Genomic DNA, 22,294 nt, shown 5'->3' on the forward strand with positions numbered 1-22,294 from the left:
GATGAAGCGGCTTGGTTACCTTGTTTCAAGTTTACCTTATCTCTGTAGAAACAGGCAAAAAGCAGTGAACTCTGATGACACCTGAAGAGAGGTGCAGGACCATCTCCATTGAACTGTCAATGTCACATAATAACCCGACTGTTTGGAAAGGATCGTAGAATTCACACAAAAAATGTCAAGTTGCTCAACCATTTCTTTGATCAAGATGTTATTTTTCAATTCCCTCCTCATGGGGCTTGTTCTGTGGTGACGAATTGGACTTTCAGTTGTCATGTTCACAAACTGCAGGGAAGCAAATAATGTAGACATTTCAAAGTTCAAAATGTAAATTAAACAACAACCACCTCCTGATTTACCTGGTTAGCTTTGTTTCCCACTGACAGCCATCTGCTGTGATAACTGATATTGCTGAGATAACGTGATGGGTTAGGGGGTGGGTTGGGCAGACAGTATCCCTCAAAGGCAGAGTGTTTGGTTTCTGACTGTTGCTAAAAGATAATCTAAGTTTGTATGCTGCAGCATTTTTTTCAAACACAAACTATGTTTTAAACATACAAGAGAGAAAATTGAGGAGGAGGAGGACTTATCTCATCATTTAAAAGTGTCTTGCTCAGTTTGCAAAGCAGTAAGGCATCAAAATGCTAGGATTTGTGATTGGGCACATCTACACAACAGTGCTAAAGCTGAAATAAGATACACAACTTGAGCTACATCAGTTGCATAGCTTAAGTTGAAATAGCTTATTTAGGCTTTTGGTGCTGTCTACACAGCAGGAAGTCTGAGTTAGAGCACCTTTCCTCTGACTTCCCTTACTCCTTGTAAAAAGAGTGTTACAGGACTTGCAGTAGGAAGTCCTTCAGCTCGACATTATTTCAACATTATGTCAAAATAACTGCTTGCTGTGTGGACTATGCTATTTTGGAATAATGTCAGTTATTCCAAAATAGCACTACTATGAAGACATAGCCCTAATCACCAAGAATGGGTTTGGCACAGTTCACATAGATAAAAGTAATCCCTGCACCAAATACCTTACGATTTAGAATATGTATTTTTAATATTCTGAGACTGAAGTTTAATCTATCCAGCTGGTGAATTACACATCTGAAAGATATTGTCTGGCTAATTTGGGTTGTGAATGCCTTGTGGTAGGAACTGTTTCTTCCTGGGAGTTGTACTGTGTGTGGTACTGTGCATAAATGATAACGTCATACTCTTCAGAAATGTTTCTTCTGACCCAGACTGAATATGAGACATTGCAGGCCATTAGGAACTGTGGACTGAAATTAAATGAAAAGGGAGCTAAAAAGAATGGAAACTCTCTTCCAAGCTAAAATAACCAGAGAGTCTCTTACATATTTCTTATATTAACTTCACAGCACATGAAGGTGTTAATATGTCATGTTCCCATCAATGTGCGAGTGTCCCTTTCAAGTCCTCTGCTTCACCTCCACTTGTGGAATTTGTTGTGCCAGTGGGACTGGACTTGCTATAAAAATCCAGCACGTTAGGTTCTTTTCCCATTCAGGCAGCTTGGGAGCTTGAAGAGGCATCTCTGCCAAGAACTGCCTCCCGGGAGAGTGATCAGTTCATCCCTTCTGATAAGCTGTTTGGTGACTGACAGAGGATGAGCGTGAGGCTTGGCTGGATGGTCTGTGTACTCTGCCTAGCCACCACTGCCAGTGAATTAACTCAAAAAAAGCTCAAGGAGGCTTTGCTGGAGAAACTGGGGCTCTCTGAGATTCCAAAACTTCAGAAGAGAGATCTAGTGAACCTAGTTATCCCAGATCACATCAGGAACAAATACATCTCCATGTTGAGGCACCACAGAGTGAAGAGAAGAGCCTTGCCAAGTTTGGCTGGCATCCTGAGAGGCATCCCAGGCAATGCAGGTAACGATGCTAGTATTCTTACAAGCTTGGCAAAGTCCCAGATACTGAATTTGGGGGCACTTCAGTTCCAGATATGCATTCAGACTTTCTGGATTCCAAGTATATCATGGGCTGAACAAATGCCATTGTGCCAACTGGCTAACTTGGGGGAATTTCAGTGTGGATCTGTTTCTGGACCCTTCTCTGTTTATAAATGTGTGAATAAAATAGATGTGCCTAAAGTAATGATGGTTGAAAGACTAAAGTATAACGAAGAACATATCATAATTGCAACTGATATTAGAGCTGGTTCATAAATGAGTTTTTTGCTATAGAAAATTTTGACAAAAGTTTTAAAAACTCATTTTAACTCAAAAACAATCCCTCCTTGCCCTCCAGATTTCTGGCTAAAACTGGAACAATATCAATTGTCATTTTTTTATTTAAAAAAAACCCAAAACATTGTGAGGAAAGCAGGTACTTAGCACAAAAATATGTGTTTAATCAAATCTCAAATTTCAGTAAGAAAGGATTTCAACGGAAAAGTTTTACTAGCCTTATATTTTATATAAGTGCCTGTTTATACACAAATTCTCTTAAAATCTGTTCAGCGTTCAGAAGATTTACATTATTTTCCAGGGCAGTTAACAAAAGCCGATTGTCTATTTAAAACAGTCCAACAGTCTGTTTTCATAAATAAATGCACCCAGGCCATTTTTGAGTTCTGAGGGGAAGTAAAATACTAACTTCTTAGATTCCTTCCCGTTACCCACCAGGTTACGGAGAGCCATGCAGAGGGAGAAGGTGAGGGGCATTTAACAAGGCATTGATTCAAATGTACATTAGAAAAGAGGTGTTTAGGACCTATCTAAGGACTAAGGAACCGCTCTTTAGAGTATGATATGAGTGTGTTGTGATAATTTGGAAGGAAAGGGAAGTGTTAGGGCTTTATTTGTGTAGGATGGAAATGATGCTGAGCCAAGCTCTCTTTGTTGTTCCCAATGTACACAGATATTTCAGGAGAAGTTCTCTATTCTGATACTACACGCCAGAATCTGGTCTTTGACATGGAAGGAAGAATACCTGAAAACAGTGAAGTCACAATGGCTGAACTAAAACTTTTCAAAAAACCCCTGAACAGAACAACCCTGCCTACCACCAAGCAATCTCACAGACCAGTCACTAATGCCAGAGTCAGCGTATATTGGGTGCAGATCCATGCTGATGGCACCAACAGGACTTCCCTGATTGATTCCAGGTAAGAAATTATATAGCTATATTTAGGGACTTGGTTTTAGTGGGCCTGAGTCTGATGTCTCCTACACGTACCTAAATCAGGAGAAACTCCAGTGAACACAGTAGAATTACATCTGTAAACAATTGGTGTGAGATCAGAATCAGGCCCATAGCCCTTGCATTGGTACAATTCCCACATAAGACTTCTCTTTTAAGTTCATAATGAGTTCATAAGAGCAAGGGTTTTTTTCCTTAGAAATATTTCAATATTTATCATGAAGTGACTGTATTTATGTCATTTGGCTGAGAGGTAGGCATTATAATACAGTTAAAAATTGCAATCACATCTAATAGTTCTAGTTTCTTGCTCTGGTGCAGCCTTCAGACTCATTCACATCTTTCTTTCTCTGTTGTTTTGAAAATGCAAATGGATTCCTGGTTTTCTATCTTCTGAAAATTTCTTTTATTGGTCATTATGACAATGCACATTCCATACGTGGGCTGTGAATTCTGCACTACCTACAGCCTTGCAGTTGACTTCAGTGAGGGCAAGATCAGATACAACTTGTTTCTGCATAGAATTTTAGAGACCCAGTTTAGCTCTGGCAAAATAAATGTAAATGCCTTTGTCTTTAAAGGGTTTGCATTTGTTTATGCCAAGGCTGAATATGGTCCTTCTGCATCATAAAAGCTCTGTAGAAATACTAATGAATTATTTGATGTGCATGGATATAGCATTTCTTTAGTTAGAACCTTCTCATTCGCTAGATGAGTATATCTGTATGTCTCTTAAAAATAATTATTATTTTTATGAAAGTTTAATAATAGCCATCCATTACTGAACAGTAAGGACACATGGCAAAATGGAAGGACCAAATTTATCTTTGGTGTAATGCCGTTATTGTAAACAGAGTTTCACCAAGCATTGCAGGTCCCGTTCTTTCAGTTCCCTGAAATTGACTTTTTTTGTCCTCACCTTGTCACACAGGCTGGTTCCAATAATGGAATCTGGTTGGACGAATTTTGACGTGACTCAGGCTGTACATTACTGGCTAAAAGCCAAGAAGCCAGGACCAATGCTCCTGGAGATTTGGATTGAAGGAGAAAGGCTAGGCAGCTATGCCTCAGAAATGGCCAAAGTGGTGCGGTTTACCTCTCAGGATCCTTTGGATAAAGCCCTGGGCAGACCCGAGTTGGTTCTTTATACTCTCAACCTGGAAGAATATGGGTATGTTTGAAATCCAAGTCTATAGTGTCTTTGATATCTGGTTGCTAATTCATGCTGAAGATAAAATTTCAGGCTTGGAGAGGTAGAATTTAATTGCAAAACTCCTAGGCTGTGTCTACACTGGGCCACTTATTCCAGAAAATCAGCTGCTTTTCCGGAATAAGCTGCGAGCTGTCTACACTGGTCCTTGAATTTCCAGAAAAGCAACGATGCTCTACCGTACAAAATCAGCCGCTATTCCGGAAAAACTATTCTGCTCCCGCTTGGGCATAAGTCCTTATTCCGGAACACTGTTCCGGAAAAGGGCCAGTTAGACAGCCCACTAGTCTTTTCCAGAAAAAAGCCCCGATCGCGAAAATGGTGATCGAGGCTCTTTTCCGGAAAAGCGTGTCTACATTGGCCACAGACGCTTTTCCGGAAAAAGGGCTTTTCCAGAAAAGCAGCCTGCCAATGTAGATGCTCCTTTTCCGGAAAAACTGAAAACGGAATAGTATTCCGTTTTAAGCATTTCCGGAAATTCATGCCAGTGTAGACACAGCCCTAGAGTGGTTAGGTGAAAATACAAAGAGGCCTTAAAAGTTGCAGACTGAGGCAAATAATGTGTCAACCTTAGGAATGAAATGAACCACAAAGTTTGGACAAGGATCTGGTTCAAAATTTCCCTATAGTTTGGACTATTTGAACCTGGGGTTTTAGTTAGGCCCCACTTAGAGCTAGAAACCAGCTGTGAAATTCAGATCTAAATCCAAACTATCCCAAGACGGTTTGATTAGCTCTTTATTTGCAATATATTTTACAAGTAATCATTTATATAATGGAAACACAGAAGGAATAGAGGAGACAAACACATCTGGACTGGGATAGCATTGACTTTTTAGAGCCAGAGAACAGGACTGGTTCTCCATTCCTTGCATCTTGTGTGGTCATCTACACAGAGGCAATGCACATGCAAGGGTTTATAGAACACTCTGTTATGATGCCATTTTACACTTTGCACAGTGTAAAAGAACTACACAAGGTGCATAGCAATGGAGACTCAGGTCTAACGTCCCAGCTTTTCCAGTTAGAAATAATGTATTGCAAATGGAATAGCTAGAAAGTTTCTTTACTTTAAAGCAGTGGTCCCCAACCTTTTGGGGCTGCCGAGTGCCCGGGGGTGGGGCTGCTCACATGCTGGGCACCTGGGAGTGGGACCGCGCACGCGCCTGGGTGCAGGGCCACGCACGTGCCTGGGGGCAAGGCCACCCATATGCTGCGTGCCCAGAGCTGGCACCACCCATGCGCCGCACTCCTGGGGCTGGTGCCGCAATTGTGCTGCACGCCTAGGGGTGGGGCCGCCCATACACCGCGCACCCGGGTCCAGAACAGCCCATGTGCCGCACACCCCGTGGCGGGGCTGCCCATGTGGTGCACGCCCGGGTCTGGTGCTGCCCCTATGCCACGCGCCCAGGTCAGCGCTGCCCATACGCTGCAAGCCCGGGGCCAGCACAGCCCTCGCACCATTCACCCAGGGGGGAGGGCCGCCCATGTGTTGCACGCCCGGGGCCGGCGCCACCCCTGTGCAATGCACCTGGGCTGGCACTGCCCTTACACCACACACCCGGGGCAGGAGCCAGCACAGACCTCGCGACGCGCACCCGGGGGTGGGGCCGCCTAACTGCTGCGCACCCAGGGCCGGCACTGACCATGTGCTGTGTGCCCGGGGCCGGTGCCGCCAATGTGCCCAAGGGCTGGCTCCGCCCATGTGCTGCGCACCTGGGGTCAGGGCCAGCCCCGATCACTTGGCAGGCGCACAGAAATGGTCTGACGGGCGCCATGGCGCCTGTGGGCACCGCGTTGGGGACCACTGCTTTTAAACCCTCTCCCCTCCCCAGGTTTACTGATCTGATTTCTGTGCTTAAATAAAGCACTTGAACTAAGAATGGGCCTGAAGCCTCACCTTGCATGGAATCTAAACATCTCTGAATTCTGGGGGCAAGGCGATAATCCAGAGCCAAGTTTTGAAGGTCAAGCCCTTCTCTGATACTAATGACAGAGACTGTTTTTCCCACCTCATCTTTCAGTGTGAGTCCTGATTTGCCATCAGAGATGTTATTTCCTGGCTTTGCTTTTTGATAGGGGGCCTGGAGACTGCAGGGAGGAAACTGTGATGAAGAAACCCACCTGCTGCCGACAGGAACACTACATCAACTTCCGAGAGCTGACCTGGACTCAGTACTGGATTATTGAGCCTGCAGGGTACCAGGCCTACCTCTGTGTGGGGGGCTGCGTGCAGGCCAAGAGCCTGTTGCGTCGCTTTGGCTATGGGGAAAGAACCTGCGCTGTGGTGGAGAGCTCCCCACTGCCCATGATGTACCTCGTCAAGAAGGGAAACTACACAGAGATTGAAGTGGCTGAATTTCCTAACATGATTGTAGAAAAATGTGGCTGTGTTATGGACAATGTAGCAGTGGTGTAGAATAAACACACGTGGCAATGGCCTGGCTGCTCTTGCAAGGGGGAGGGGACCTTCGGGAGGCCTGTCCTCCCTTACAGTTCCAGGGAGACAGACTCAATCCTACAGCTTGCACTCCCTGTGTGCATAGTACAGGCAAGGGCTGCCATCAGTCCTAGACACTGCAAAAGGGGTTAGAGACACAGGTCAGCTCTCCTCCCATCCCTTCATGCCAGCTGGCTGGTCGAGCTGCCACAAAGGACTTGGCATACTGCACCCTGTAAAAGGGTTTGGCAGCTGCTTGGAACTGTGTTTGCCCCCATTGGAGAATTGGGCCTGCCCGTGTCTTCTTTAGGGAGAGAGTCTGGTCATTGCCTCCAGCGCAGGGCCCCTCTGTGCCCATCACTAATGCAGTAATGGCCAACAAAGACAGTCCATAGATACATGTATTTTGCTGCCTTATGTACTTGATAACTATGAAACCTGGCTCTCTCCTGAGATGAGGGTAACAACATTGACTTCAGTTACTTTAGACTCAGATTCATAGCAAACACCTGCAGAGGAAAGCAGAAATAGCAATGATGATTTCCAGCTGAAGAACTGTTGAGCCAATCAGTTTGTGTTGAAATCTCAGGCCCTACAATTTTGTCTGTGCATCAGTCCTGACCATAAAAACATTCTTCCCGTGAATCACAGAGCAGAAGCACTTAAATGTAAATACTGTGCAACTCAAAGCTGTCTATTTCTCACCTTTGTGCCATGAGCTAAGAATATTTCAGCTAGAGGTTGAGATACATAACCATAGGCCAGGTCTGATCCTTCAGTCCTGAAATCAGTGGGAATGTGGTGGGGAGGGGGGAGGTAAAGACTGCTTATGTGATGAATAAGGGTTTGCAGGATCAGGCCTTTAATTTTTCAAAGTGTGTATTACATTCATTCCAGAGTAGAGATTTTTTTCTTCAGTCATGTATATTTTGAAACACCAGGAAAACAATAAAAGTCTGAAATTAAAGTGTCTTTTGTTGGTAACCAGTACTAGCAAGAAAGGTGCTTTATTGAAGGAAAGATATCTGGCAAATTCAAACTGACAAATCTACATTCATATAAGATATACCTGTAATGATTTGTATATTTTTTTATATTTCTCTGAGACATATTCCACTTTTGAATAACTCCACGGAAAGTTATCCCCAACTGACCTCAACTGAATGAGATCAGAATCTGGACCAATGGAAACAGATGATGACTTTTTATCAGGCTATCTTTCTATGCAGACAACAGTTGTATTGAGCCAATAGGTGGCAACACAAAACATAAGTGCATCTCTCATGACTCCATCACTTTCTGCAGAGTTTAAGCTTGTATTTGCTTTTAAATCCTTTTGAAAATGACCTGATGCATTACTAAGGCTGTCCCTACTTGAAAGAACATCTCTGAAAGGTGTGAACTGGCCCATTCATGATTAAGGCAGTTAACTTTGAAAACTAACTGAGACCATTTTAAATAATAAGAACATGGGAATGGGCACACTAAATCAGACCCGTGTTCTATCTAGTTCAATATATTGCATCATCTTCTTACCTGGCTCCAGAAAGAGGGCCAAGAAACCCTGCAGAGGACAATATGGAATTATGGAATAATTAATTATAAGGGAATTTTCGTGCTCAACCCTATCAGTTAAAGATTGTAGCTAATAGCAATGAACTCCATGCACTATTTGTATCAGTTTTAAATTGGTTATGTTTCAATTTCATTGAATACATTCTTGTTCCTGTATTGTAAGACAGGGCACAGTGGAGTGCCAAGTTGTTAACTATTTCTTACTGAACTTTTGAGAAGTATTGTCCAGTTGTTCCAGGCATGTGAATGGCACTTGGATATGATATTAGCATTTTTTTTTCATTGCTGTAGAGAAGTTGAACAGTAGAAAGTATTTAGATTTGAGAAACCATTTTTTCCTCATTCCAGGATTCTTAGTTTTGTCACTGAGGCCACATCTGATTGTAAAACCAAGAACCTACAACATAAAACCATCTATTGAGACTTCTGAGAACACTACGGCTACGTCTACACTGGCCCCTTCTTCAGAAGAGGCATGCTAATTTCTAAGTTTGGAATAGGGAAATCCGCGGGGGATTTAAATATCCCCCGCGGGATTTAAATAAACATGGCCGCCGCTTTTTTTCCAGCTTGGGGAAAAACCGGAAAAGAGCAGCCAGACTGGCGCGATCCTCCGGAATAAAGCCCTTTTCCGGAGGATCTCTTATTCCTACTTGAAAGAATAAGAGATCCTCCGGAAAAGGGCTTTATTCCGGAGGATCACGCCAGTCTGGACGCTCTTTTCCGGCTTTTCCCCAAGCCGGAAAAAAAGCGGCGGCCATGTTTATTTAAATCCCGCGGGGGATATTTAAATCCCCCACGGATTTCCCTATTCCAAACTTAGAAATTAGCATGCCTCTTCCGAAGAAGGGGCCAGTGTAGACATAGCCTACCTCATTATTAGTCTCCTGTCATGACTTATTCCTGTTGTAGAGGATAAAGGATTGATTATACTTTCATGTTAGCAGTGCACTGAGCGTACACTCAAGTACTGTACCAGCAATGTGCACTCTTAGGGCATGTCTACATTAGGAAATTATTTCAAAATAACAACTTCCAAAATGACTATTTCAAAATAGTGTTTCCACTCTACAGGAAAACCTCAAAATTAGTCCAAGGCAGGCTCCCTTATTGTGGACGCGCTACCTCAACTTAAGAGCCCCAGGTAGCACTGGGGAGTAATTACTTTGAATGACTCTGGGGAATAGTTATTTAGAAATAGCAGCAGTGGAGCATCCATACTACCGCTATTTCGAAATAACTATTTTGAAATAAGCATTATTTTCCATGACAAGCAGGAGTTATTTTGAAATAACCAGCCTATTTCAAAATAACGTGCTTGGTAATGAGGATGCTCCATTTGTTGTTATGAAATAAGAGGAGTTATTTCAAAATAACTCCCTAGTGCAGACAGGGGCTCAGTGTGGATTCCTCATGGCTCAGTGTTTTATTGATGATCACATTTAATATGGGCTTTTTTTGTTTCACAGATCCATTTACATGGGCAAAATCATGCAAGATCTGGGTCTTGCAATAGCCCCACGATCCAGGAAGTGAAACTTCATGAGTGACTGGGCCTTGCATTATTTCTCTCACTTTTATGGCTCAGTGAGGCAGTAAAACCCATCACTCCAGATATCAGAATTGAAGTGGATTCCTGACCAGAACTGTTGTTTAATTGCACTCCCCCCCATTTTTGCTGTCAACGGCAGCCAGTCCTACAGGACCCACAGGATCGCTGTTCCACTACAGGGCTCTACGCGAATAGTAATTCTGCACAATGTTCTAAACTGAAGCATATCATATTCCATACACCCATATGCATTTGAGTCATGCATGCATGTGTATATAGTTACGCATTCCTATACATGCACTTCCATACATGTGCATGTACATTCATTTACATGTATAAATACACATTTACATACAGTCACATAGAAATAGTTACAATTTTTTTCTAGTCACAAAATATTTTGTACTCATTGGAAAAACAGAATTAACAATGACTGGGAGGTGGACGAGGAATAGGACATAGGAACTTTTACTTCCAAAGCATTGGTTCAGTTAGAGCCCAGGTTGGTAATAAACAAAGTCGCTGCAGGGGGATGACAATTCAGTAGCTACTATGAAATTAGTTTGGTCTTCATTTGTTTGTAGTGGATAGGTGCCACCAAAGTGATGCTAATTGGCCCCTTCTTGTTGTGATGGCCACCATCTTGGCCAGCACTGAGGTATTGCAGCATGAGTTTATTGCAGCATGAGTTTTCACAGTTTGAGCTAAACAGCCTGGCTCTGCAGCTCAGGGCTGTAACAAACCCTTTGTCTACACTGCAAAGTATAAAGCACAGCCACGGCAGTGTCATAACGGGGCAGTGTGGTTATGCCACCAGTGCTAGGAGAGAGCTCTCCAGCACTCTATGTAAACCATCTCCATGAGGGGAGTAGCTAACAGTGCTGGGAGCTTGTTTACACTGGCACTTTACAGAGTTGTAACTTGCTGTGCTCAGAGTGGTGTTTTTTCACACGTTGGAGCAAGAAAGGTAAAGCACAGTAAAATGGCAATGTAGATAGCCCTGATTCACATGTCACTCTGTGGCTTGGGCTCTGTGTAAATTCAATAGCTTGTTGTGCTCCCCAAGTTGGGCCAATAAAAGATATTCCCCTCACCACTTAGTCTGAGTTTCTCTAATTTGTTTAGTGAAGAGCCCCAGCCCGGAAGCGTTTCTCAGATCTTTGAGCTGGTCAGAAATGAGACATGGGAAAGCTTGCATTGCTGCTGTCCATGCTCAATCTTTTCTGTGGTTAAACATTAGTGTTTTGACAGCTTTCTCTGCCATAAAATCCCCTTTAATAAAATGTAGGCATTTAAGGAGAGAAAAAATAAACAAACCCATTAGTCCTCAATGAGGGGAATCTGTGGCACTCAGTACCCTCTGAGAGTTATTTGAATACAAATAGGTGAGCCCCATTATCTCCTTCCATGATTATGTAGGCCACCTGCCTTTATTGTCATTAAAATTCAGGCCCAGCTTCTTATTCCATTTCAGGCAGTAGCTAGAAGGCTCTGATGAACAGTAACAAGCATAACAAAGTGCAAAGTAGCCAATTTCTCAACTATCTAACCACACCCAGTACTATCTGAGGGAGGAAGGGATTATGCTGATTGGGCCACAAGAGGCCTGCCTGCTGCAGGTTGAGAACCATGGGGGGCGAGAAGGGGGGAATTTGGGGAAAGATGATGTCTAAAACACAGAACTCAAAATCCCAATTTCTGTGGATACTATTCTCTGCCCTGCCACAGACCTGCCTATGAAACTTTGGTTAGTCACCTAACCTCTTGCAGCTATAGTTACCCTGTGGGGGTAATAATGCTTCCCTAACTCACAAAGCCTCATTCATTCCTTGGTATTTGAAAGTGTTTTGAGAGCCTCACATAAAAGGTATTGTAAGTAAGAGGAAGAGCTGGGAATGCAACCCATGGAGTGTATGATTTCCTTTCCTTTCTATAATCACTGGACACAAGCGTGATAACCTAGAAAGCATCAAAATGATATAGGCCCAATTCTAGTTGAAGTCTCATTTAACTTCATTTTGCATCTGTAACTTCAGTATATTTCACCGGGAGTGGGGGGGGGGGGGGGGGGGGTTGTGTGGAAGAAACAAGATACCAAGGAGTGGTTGAGGTGAAGGGACAAGGAAAACAGAGTTTTGGATAGAAGTTCCACAATGACTCAGACTATTAGGTTGAAAGGAGTTTGTGAAATATAAGGTGAAAAACTCATCCTTGCCTGGGATTGTTTCACCACCAGCCCTTATCCCACCAGCATCTTCCAGTGCAGCATCTTCCATCCAGAATGCCTTTTGCTTGCTATTTTTTGTGTGTGCTATCCTACTGTTTTAACATCTATTTTAAAAGTTTGTTACCCTGTCATTTTTCTGAAGAGAGACCTGAAAACCTTTTAGCTACATCCTGTCCTCTTAGTTTAGGCTCAACATTCAGGTTCTCTTATAAGAAAGAGAAACAGAGGGAGGGGCGTACAAAACCAAGCATGACTGGAAATAGTTCCAGAAAAGTAACAATTTTTTTAAAAAGTGAAACAGCATTTTTTAAATGTAAATATTGTCTTGCAATGTTGAAAGTACAACAGTGGGCAACAATGAACCTGACAAGAAGAGGAAAGCAGTTTGACTGCTCTGAGTAAAATGCAGAAATCTAACAAATCTAAGTAATGCCCATAAGGAAAGTAGGGACTTATCCTGCAATTGAATCCACGCAAGCAGATCTGTATACCCTCATTGACTTCAGCAGTGCTCATTAAGAGCATAAAGAGCTATTAATATGGATCAGATTGCAGGATCTGGGCCCAGTTTTTTTAAACAACTTCCATTGCTAGTTACTAGTGTAAAAGACATTAGCATATTAAAAACTATCCCGTGAGGCCCATCGTTGACCATGCACAGTCATTTTGTATAAATTACACTTATAGGAAAGTTCAAGGATACAATGGGGCTGTGTCTACATTGGCATGTTTTTGTGCAAAAGCGCCTGCTTTTGTGCAAAAACATGTTGCCGGTCTACACTGGCGAGGAGTTCTTGCACAAGAACACTGATGTTCTAATGTGTGAAATCAGTGCTTCTTGCGCAAGAACTATGATGCTCCCGCTCAGGAAAAAGCCCTCTTGCGCAAGTACTCTTGCGCAAGAGGCCAGTGTAGACAGGCAACATGAATTTCTTGTGCAAGAAAGCCCGATGGCTAAAATGGCCATCGGAGTTTTCTTGTGCAGGAGAGCGTCTACACTGGCACGGATGCTTCTCCGCAAAAGCACATCACTTGCGCAAAAGCACATGCCAGTGTAGACGCTCTCTTGTGCAAATACTTTAATGCAAAAACTCTTGCGTTAAAAGTATTTGCGCAAAATCTTGCCAATGTAGACGTAGCCTGGAGGTAAAATTGATGCAACAGAGGAGACTCAAGCCCTGAGTACAGGAAGAAGTTATAAAATTCTTCTGCCTTTCACTAACATGTGCTGTTCTAAGCCCCAATCCTGCAAATGCTTAACATTAAACACATAGGTAGTCCCATTGAAATTCATTATTTTACTTAACATAAAGCACGTGTGTTTACAGGATCAGGACCTTGCTGGCTATCATGAGGTTTTTGTACTAGAAGTCATTATTGTTGCACCTGAGTTAAACCTAACCTTGATTGTCATAAGCAGCTTTGGATCTCTTAATCTATACATCTGACATGATGAAATGTGCCGTGCTAGCATTTTTAATGGAATTCTGTAGGGAAATGTGTTGTGTGACTTTTCCCTCATCTAAGTAGTGGAAAGGTTTTTTTTCCCTAATGTATATGACTTTATCATGGTAGATTAGATTATTTAACTTGAGTTTTTGTATTTAATTATTTCAGTATTTTGGAGGGAAAAACATTGTTTCACACCACATTAGATATGATTTTTGATTAATTAAATTGCCCTCACTGTCTTTGATCGTCAGAGCTGTTATCATTTAAGTTATGTTGCTCTATTACTTGCTTTCTCAGTAAGTCTTAACCTTATCTGTTGGTGGGACCTTATTTTCCTCTCCTCTTTATTTATTTATTGCATTTGACAGAGTCCTGCAAACAGTGTCTGACACTTAGCCTATGGGCCTGGTTTTAATTGGTAGTCTAAATAGAACGGCAAATGCCCAATCCACATCTGAACAAAGGTGGCAAATCAGTGAAGTTCCACTCAGATGCTATAAAAAAAAAAAAAAAAAACAGGTGGAGCTCTGGAAAAGGAGAACTCAAAAAGATAAATACAGGAAGGAAAAAACCTCAAGGGAAGTAAACGTAATCAGTATTCAGAACACTGATGGAACTGCACAATGTCATCAGATTTTTAAAGAGCCATTTAACATTATCTTTATACATTTTATATTTGCTATAAACATCTTTCCTGTAAAAAGAGCCAGATTGACAGAGATGGGCAGCATCTGTGCAAATACTACCACACCCTACACATCAAAGTGCTTCAGCTATGACCTGCAAGGGCCACCTGTAGAGAAGAGAGTGAGTGAGTGGAATGTGAAGAATCCACTCCCTATAGCCCAATCAGCGTTAAAAACAATGAGAAGTCCAGTTATGTAGCATGTTAGAGACTAACAAAAATGTAGATGGTATCATGAGCTTTGCTGGGCAAAACCCACTTCTTCAGATAAGAAGTGCGTTGTGCCCATGATAGCTCATGATTCTTTATATTTTTGTTAGTGTACTGTAAGGTGTTACAGGACTTCTCTTTTTTAAAGTTACAGACTAACATGGCTATACTTCTGAGACTTTCAATCAGCCTTTGATAGCTCTACTGAGACTCTAAAGCTGAGATGGCACTACAGCCTACACTGGAGAGCTCGCTGTCAACAGCATATAGCATTTTCACTAGATGCACTGCAGAAGCAAGCTCTGTTGGTACAGCTGCTCTGCGGCATGTATAGCTGATGCCACAGTGGTGGCCATTGGTTGTTCAAGATTTTTGTAGCATTGGCCCACTAGATAGGCTATGCATAGATGATCTGTTAATGGCTCCTATGGAAATATGGATGCGGGACCAAGACCCAGTAGCTCATTAACACCAACTAGCCAACAGATTTTTGTGATTTTTTGTTCATCAATCAGGACTGGATTTGAACTAAGATTCCATAATCCATTTCTACTCCCTGCACCATCTAGTCATATTGCAGAGGGAGAATGATCTATTCATATACAATTGTGAGGTTTTATTTTGTTCCTGAAATATTTTAAAAAGCTCATTTGTGCTGGGGCCTACCCATGATGTACTTAGCTTCTCTTCTCAAGTTTCTACATTTATTACTTCTAATTTGTATTGACTGATATCTATTTCACCCTTTTCCCATTTATTATATAAATATTTCTAATTGCTACCTTTACTTACCTTTTTATTGGGATGAGCTTTTAACCAATGTTGTCATCTTTTGGGATCAGGACTTTCTGGCTGTCTAGTACACTCTTTAAGAACTTCTAACTTTCATTAACATTTTTCTGTCTGTTTTTCTTCTCAATCAAATGTTGTTAATAATTTTCCTGAACTTTGGGGAATTAACTTTTTGGAGCAATGGGCCTGTCCTGTTTGCTAGTAAAGAATGTAATCAGATCATGACCACTGCTTCTTAGGCAAGAGCCAATTTTTAGTCTACTGATCAACTAAGATTTTTCCTGATAATGAAGTCTTACATAGTTACATAGGATTTTTGGATTTCAAGATTTGTTTTCATTCGAAAGACTTCAAAATAAGCCCTGGGAGAATATTGAAAAAAGTTTGCTTTGAGTGAATAGTTCTGATTTTTACTTTTAAAAATTGAATTATACATAACAGAAAATAAAACTGAAGTCATTTTGAAAGGAAAAATTGAAACATTTCATTCCTGAAATTTAAAAATGTGGCGTTTTAACGATTGGAACTTTTTTCTTCCTTTTTTCCTCCTACATGGGGAAATGTTGGCCACATCAACATAATTTTACAAAGTGGTCTGATTTCAACAGAAATGCATTCTCCAACTGTGAGAATATCAAAACTTTTCCAATCAGCTCCATTTAAAAGGAGAAGTTGCAAGAAATTTCAGTTTCATGGGCTTTAGTCCTGCTCAGAATAATTTAAAACTAATTTCATACCTAGAAGCTAGAAAAGCAAGTTTTATTTACTAATAAAATTCTGCCATGAATATCTACACTTACATAATTTATTCCTAAATCATTAATTGCTATGATTATTATGTGTAAAGTACCAACCAAGTACAAGAACATAAGAGATAGTCCACATGCACAACTTGTACTGGTTTGACTAAAGTAGATTTGTAAACCAGTTAGGTTACACTTGTGTAAATCTACTTATGCCTTGTCTGCATGAACAAATGATATCTATTTAACTAAACTGGTTGTAATTACTTACACAAAGAAATTCCCTACACACAGAAGGTGTCTATGCCAATATAGTTTAAAATGCTGCAAACCCTCCAGCATGTCTGCAGTCATACCAGTATAAAGGTGATTATCCCATATGCAAGGCATCTTTAAAACAGTACAACTGTGTCCATGCTATGGTTTGTAATGGTATAACTATTGCATGGACAATGTAACAATCAGTTTAAGCCAATTTAGTCAAACTGATACAACTTTCTTACATAGCAGGATCTTTAAATTGACTTTACCACAGACTTATTACTAAAGGGAAAGCCTTTACAAGCCAATTGTAAAATACTTAGGCTTTCATTACAGGGATTTACAGCAGTGTAAGCAAATTTATTTGAAAGCAGGTTTTAGTTAAAGAAAAAAAATCAATACAAGTTTTGGGTATAGACCAGAGGAGACCTAATGTCCCAACCCTGCAATAATTTTCAGGATCGGTGCCTATATTTATACCTCTTGCTCAGCTATACGGAGGGAAAAGGTCTCATGAAAGTTGTGAAAAAAAATCTTAGGATACAGTATGAACAATAACTTAAGAGGGGTAGCCGAGTTAATCTGTAACTGGAAAAACTTAAAAACAAATATTCTAGTAGCACTTTAAAGACTAAGAAAACATGTAGATGGTATCATGAGCTTTCATGGGCACAACCCACATCAGACTATTTGTTGTTTTTTAACACTCTGCTTCACAAATTGTGCCTCGACCCTAATATCTTGGCTGTTGAAAGAGGGTTCAGAGCTTGTAATGCCATATATGCTTCCTACAGTGATTGAAAGGGTTTTTCAGTTGTAGAAAACTGTCTGGTAGGTAGGTTGAGGGAAGCATTTATCCACTGACCTAAATGTGTCTTATGCTGGGGGATAGGCCTGCATAGCTCTGCACCTCATTCATGAGAAATGTTTACAGCCCTGAGTAACGTACTATTGTCAATCTAAATTTAAAAATGCAGAGTAGACCATACCTCAGTCTCCTTACATGAGAATATCCATGAGGAAAGGTTGCTAAATCACCAGTAAAAACTAAACTAGGCTTCAGACATTACTAAACACTGGGGGATTAAGGAAATATCGAGAGGATCAACAAATTGGTCTGGTAGCACTTTATAACTTATATAAGGTGTAACTCCCCCTTATAGCATTTTTTCCCCGATGACAGTCTTCTTTGGCTGCTAGAATCTGGGTTCATGCCTCAGAAGAGTTTCAAAACACCTGAGAGCACTTCCCCTTTTCACTGAGGGATCATTTTTATATTTATGTAACATTTATGTTTAATATCTATATCATTCTGTCTTCTGAAGGCACGTAACATTCTAGTCTCGCAGCAGAGAACTTCAGTGGGTTAAAGTAAACAGGGACCAGGCCCTGTTATTTCCGAGGCAGAGAGTCCAGACACGGAGCCAATCATAAAAAACCCCATGGGTGGACAGGCCCTTCCAGGCAAAACAAAGAAGTGTTTCCCTTCTGGGGAAAATGGGAAGTCTGATCCATCCTTGCTTCTGAGCTCAACAGATTTCACCATTGATTTGAGGCCCCAAGTAAAACAAGAGAAGCTTCCTTGTCCCCACTGGCTGTTGTGTCCTGTCCCTACAGGAGATGTGATTTTCAAATTAGCTTCCCCCCAATTTGAGAATTACTAAAAGGTGCTACATGAGCATAAGTTCAAATCTGTTCTTTGACAGCAAATACCCATTTTCCTTTGTTGTCATTATCTATTCAATATAAATAATTGCTCTTCATGGTAAAAAAGGTCCTTTCACTTTAAAGCAAATGGAATTATGCTAGTGCTAATCTGCTCAAGGGCAAATCCATTAACTTTAGATTACAGAAAACTGTATGCACAAATGGGCTTCCTATAACCCAGCAGTAGCTGAGATCATGGACTCATAGACTTTAAGGCCATTGATCAGTCAGATGTAATTAACACTAGTGAAAATGTATGCATATCCTTTCCTACCTCAGGGTGTCATGAAGCTTAATTAGTGAATGCTTGAAAAGCACTCCAAGATCCTCAGATGAAAAGCCCCCTGCAAGTGCTAAGTGTTATTATATAACACTTCACATGTTTAGATAGCATTTTTTTCCTATGCCCTCATGTGTTTTCAGAGGTATTATTATATCCATTTTACAGATGAAGCCAGAGCACAGAGAAATGCAATTACTTGCCTCTTACCACTCAAGTCAATTACAAAGTTCGATCTTCTGACTTCCAGTGCCCTGTTCTAACTCCACCAAAACTAAACCAGAGGAGTATTAGCTCAGGAGAACTAATGAAAAGTATATGCCACAACTCTAGTAGTCCAGCGCTATACTGGTAGGAATAGTTTCCTTTCTATACAACAGGAGTGCAGACTATATATGTATGAACTTCAGACTATATATAGCCCACAGAGTACATCATAAGGCCTGCAGCCTGCTTAAAGCTATATGTGAAGAACCAATTCATTAGCATTTTATCATGCAAATAGGCAACACATCACATAGAAAAAACTTCAATACATGCAAAACAAACAACTTAATATATAAAACATACAGGTGACTTTAAATCTTATTAAAATACATAGAATCTGTTTGGCCCACACAAGGTTGTGCTTAGGTTTATGTGGCCCTCCCATATAATAAGGTTGGGCACCACTGCTGTACAGCATATTTACCAACAAACCACTTGTGCATCCTAATGGCCAGATTCATATTCTAGGTACACTTGGGTAAATTCAGATAGTTCCACTGAATTACTCCTGAGTTGAGTTACTCTGGATTTACAGCAGAGATCAGACACACTCTCTAGATTTTATGGTTCAGGTTATAATTTATTAACTCGATTTGAAATCTAACCATTTTTTTGTAAAAAGAAAAAAATAAGCCAGTCAAAACACCAAAACTCTTCTATAAATGAAAATGTAACTTCAGACCATATTTCACCTCTTCCAGCTGCTGTGCAATATAGCAGCCTTCCATCGTTATCAGTAAACAGTGACATCTAGTGGGAAAATGCTTCTATGACATCCTACTGTGGAGCTGGTTGTAAATCCATTAATATAGTGGCACTGGCAAAACAAGATTACTAAGTTATACAACTCCTTTTAAAAGCACATCTTCCACCAAAATAATAGTGAATGGCAGACTGAAAGTTTGTAGTCATGGTTGGTGAAGTGGAGAACAATTAGTAAAACATCAATTTCCACTGTAAATTATTCTAGGGTAGCCTTGCAAACTCCACTTGCTCTAACAGACCAGTATCAAAGATTTTTTTCCTCAGAGAAGCAGCATAACTACAGCAAATATATGCTAACTCAGGTCAGCAGCACCCAGCTGTGAGCATCTGTGGGGGCCGAGCTCACGTGCATCCGCACTGTTGTATGCTGTAGGAACTGGTCTAGAACTTCTCACAGCATAATCCACAGTTCTGCAATAAACTGTGCTGCATTAATTCTTTCCCAACGAGTAGAACTAGTCTGCCTGGACATACAAGGAAAAGTGTGGGAAAGCACAGGAGTACTGCCAGTACTAGAGCTGTGTCAATAACTGGTTTTTCAGTTCGGAGGAAATAAAAATTATTTTGCTTGACCTGAAACTACAACTTAAGCTAGCTAAAAAGTAGAAACATTTGTATCCATTCAAATTAAACACTTCATTTAGATTGAACATTTAACTTTAATAAAAAAATAAAACTGAAGGAAATGCCATAACAGCTATTTCAAATAAAAGATTAATTATTTATTGTCAAAAAGAATGTGATCTGAAAGTGCTTTTCAAATATTAAACATAACAGCCTTAAGATAATCTATCAAATGTGGGTAGGAGTTAATAACTAAAACACAAAAGAGCTTACTTATCTTGGCTAGAACCACATACAGAAGCAGTGAAAAAGCCACCAAAAGAAACCAAGAGTTAAGTTTCAGGCTTCTGCTCTGGTAGAGAAATAATTAAACTTACTATAACAATATTACTCCTTACAAGACACAACACTGCTCATCCCATAGATTGCTTAACAGGCAATTTGGGAAAATGCAAGAAATACAATATAGGCCACATTAGCAATAGCAGTGTAAAGCCATTGGCTTATAATCATTCCAAAGCAGCTGCATGAACACTGCATAGCCCCATGGCTAACTGGGAGAGATTAAGACTCAGGAGGTGATGTTATTTCCAACTAGAAGATTCAGCTGCTGATGACACAATATGGTGAAGAGGGCAGGTGCTTGAATACTGAGACACAAGGTACTGCATATGTTTTTAACATAAATGAAGGTGAACAGGTTGCCTGAAACTTTCAATTAGTTACTGCAATTAGGGATGTTAGCTATTGAGTAAATGAAGTCATGTAACTGCATGAATTCTTTGCAGTTACATGACTATGCAGTTATCCCCAGGGATGGGGCTGGCCCCACTCCCCAGGAGCCTGCTGCCACCCTCTGCTGCTGACTCTGCAGCAGAGGGAGCCTGTCTGCAAGGGGAGCCAGTTTAAAAACCAGCTCCCCTTATGGACTGGCTGCCTGCACAAGATAGCAGCAGCCCCTGTCTGTAAAGGGTCTGAGCTCCTAGAGATGTGGAGCAGCTGCTGCCCACCGGGAGCTTTGATCCCCTGTGGACAGGGGCTGCTACCATAAAGCAGCCTCCGCCCACTGGGAGCTCGGACCCCCCCCCCCCATGGACAGGGTCTGCAACTGCAAAGCAACCTTTGCCCACGGAAGGCTCAGGCTTGTGGCGGAGCAGCTGCTGTCCGCAGGGAGCTCAGACCCCCCCAGGGACAGACACTGCTTCACAGCAGCCTTGCCCGCCCCACCCTTGCTGCTGCCTCTGAGGCAGCAGCGCAAGGGGGGAGAGGGGAAGGCAGCACCGTGGAGCCAGTGCTGGTGGAACCAGCTTTTAAGATGGCTCCCTCCATCACCTGCTCCTGCTTCCCCCTCTTGCTGCCTTTGTATCAGAGGCAGCAATGGGGGAGAGGGGGAGAGAGGAGAATGCAAGTAGCCAACAAGATTAAATCGATAAGCCTAGGCATATTGGTTAATCATTTAGTCGACTATTTTTCAAAAGTGTCTCTGGGATTACTCAACCAACTGTGCTTAACTTCAATATTAAGTCTAAGATGGATAAAGACAGAAAATGATGCTACTGAAAATCCAACATCAGCTTAGTACCTATCACATCAGAGCCGCAATTACATAAGAGCTGCTCTAGGTAAAGAACTCAGATGGGATTTATTCAAACAAGAGCCAAATGGTTAAATTTTTACCCTTCAAGTTTCAGCACCTAGCTTCAATACACAGCATAATGACTGCTCTCATAAGAGACACTTATTTATGACTGTCCACCCAATTTTCCCATGTTTCTGTAACAAAAAGCCCACGATTCTGCATACAATAGGGTGAGCTGGAAGCACTTTTTAATGAGATTGCCTACTGTGCTGGAGTCACCCTTATGGGAAAGCATTCATTGCATATCTAGGACATGTATCAACTGGGAAATGCCCATCATAGCAGGACCACACTATGCTATGGGGTAGGAAACTCCTCCCATGCCGAGCTTTTCAAGATCAGCCTGGCAAGTATAGTTTCTAGCTTTATAGTCTGCTTGTCATTCAAGTGTATCATGTACAGGGTTTATTGCCGATATTTTACATTTACAATAAACTCTACATGTTATTTTCTATATTATTGCTTCTAGCTAATGCAACTATATTTTGGATTAAGGAAGTGGCAGCCAACACAACAGAAGAGGTTACAGCAGCCTTGGTAAGTAGTTATGCAAGAACTGCATACTTGCAGAGGACAGAAACATTCATATTCAGGCTGTAAGTGGATTTCTTGCAGGATCACCAGCAGCTTTGGTTAAAGTACACACTCTAGAAATCAAGATTACACAGTTCTGTATTAGATATCTATATGCCATCTCAGGGAGTTCATACAGCAATTCCATAGGTTGACAATCCTATGCATAAATGAACTTTCCTTTGCTT

General features: G+C 41.4%; 1 protein-coding gene across 1 annotated transcript; it reads left to right on the forward strand.

Annotated features, from left to right (window-relative positions):
- The first annotated feature begins 16 nt into the window (after positions 1–16).
- Positions 17–7,785, forward strand: LOC102458437 (left-right determination factor 2-like). Its single transcript, XM_006118048.5, has 4 exons — positions 17–1,892; positions 2,883–3,129; positions 4,096–4,335; positions 6,454–7,785. Exons 1-4 carry the CDS (start codon positions 1,628–1,630, stop codon positions 6,791–6,793), a joined length of 1,092 nt encoding a protein of 363 aa, XP_006118110.2. The 5' UTR covers positions 17–1,627; the 3' UTR covers positions 6,794–7,785.
- Positions 7,786–22,294: the final 14,509 nt, after the last annotated feature.

Source organism: Pelodiscus sinensis, chromosome 3 (genome assembly GCF_052426305.1).
Source record: "Pelodiscus sinensis isolate ZL-2025 chromosome 3, ASM5242630v1, whole genome shotgun sequence".
Classification (NCBI taxonomy): Eukaryota; Metazoa; Chordata; order Testudines; family Trionychidae; genus Pelodiscus; species Pelodiscus sinensis.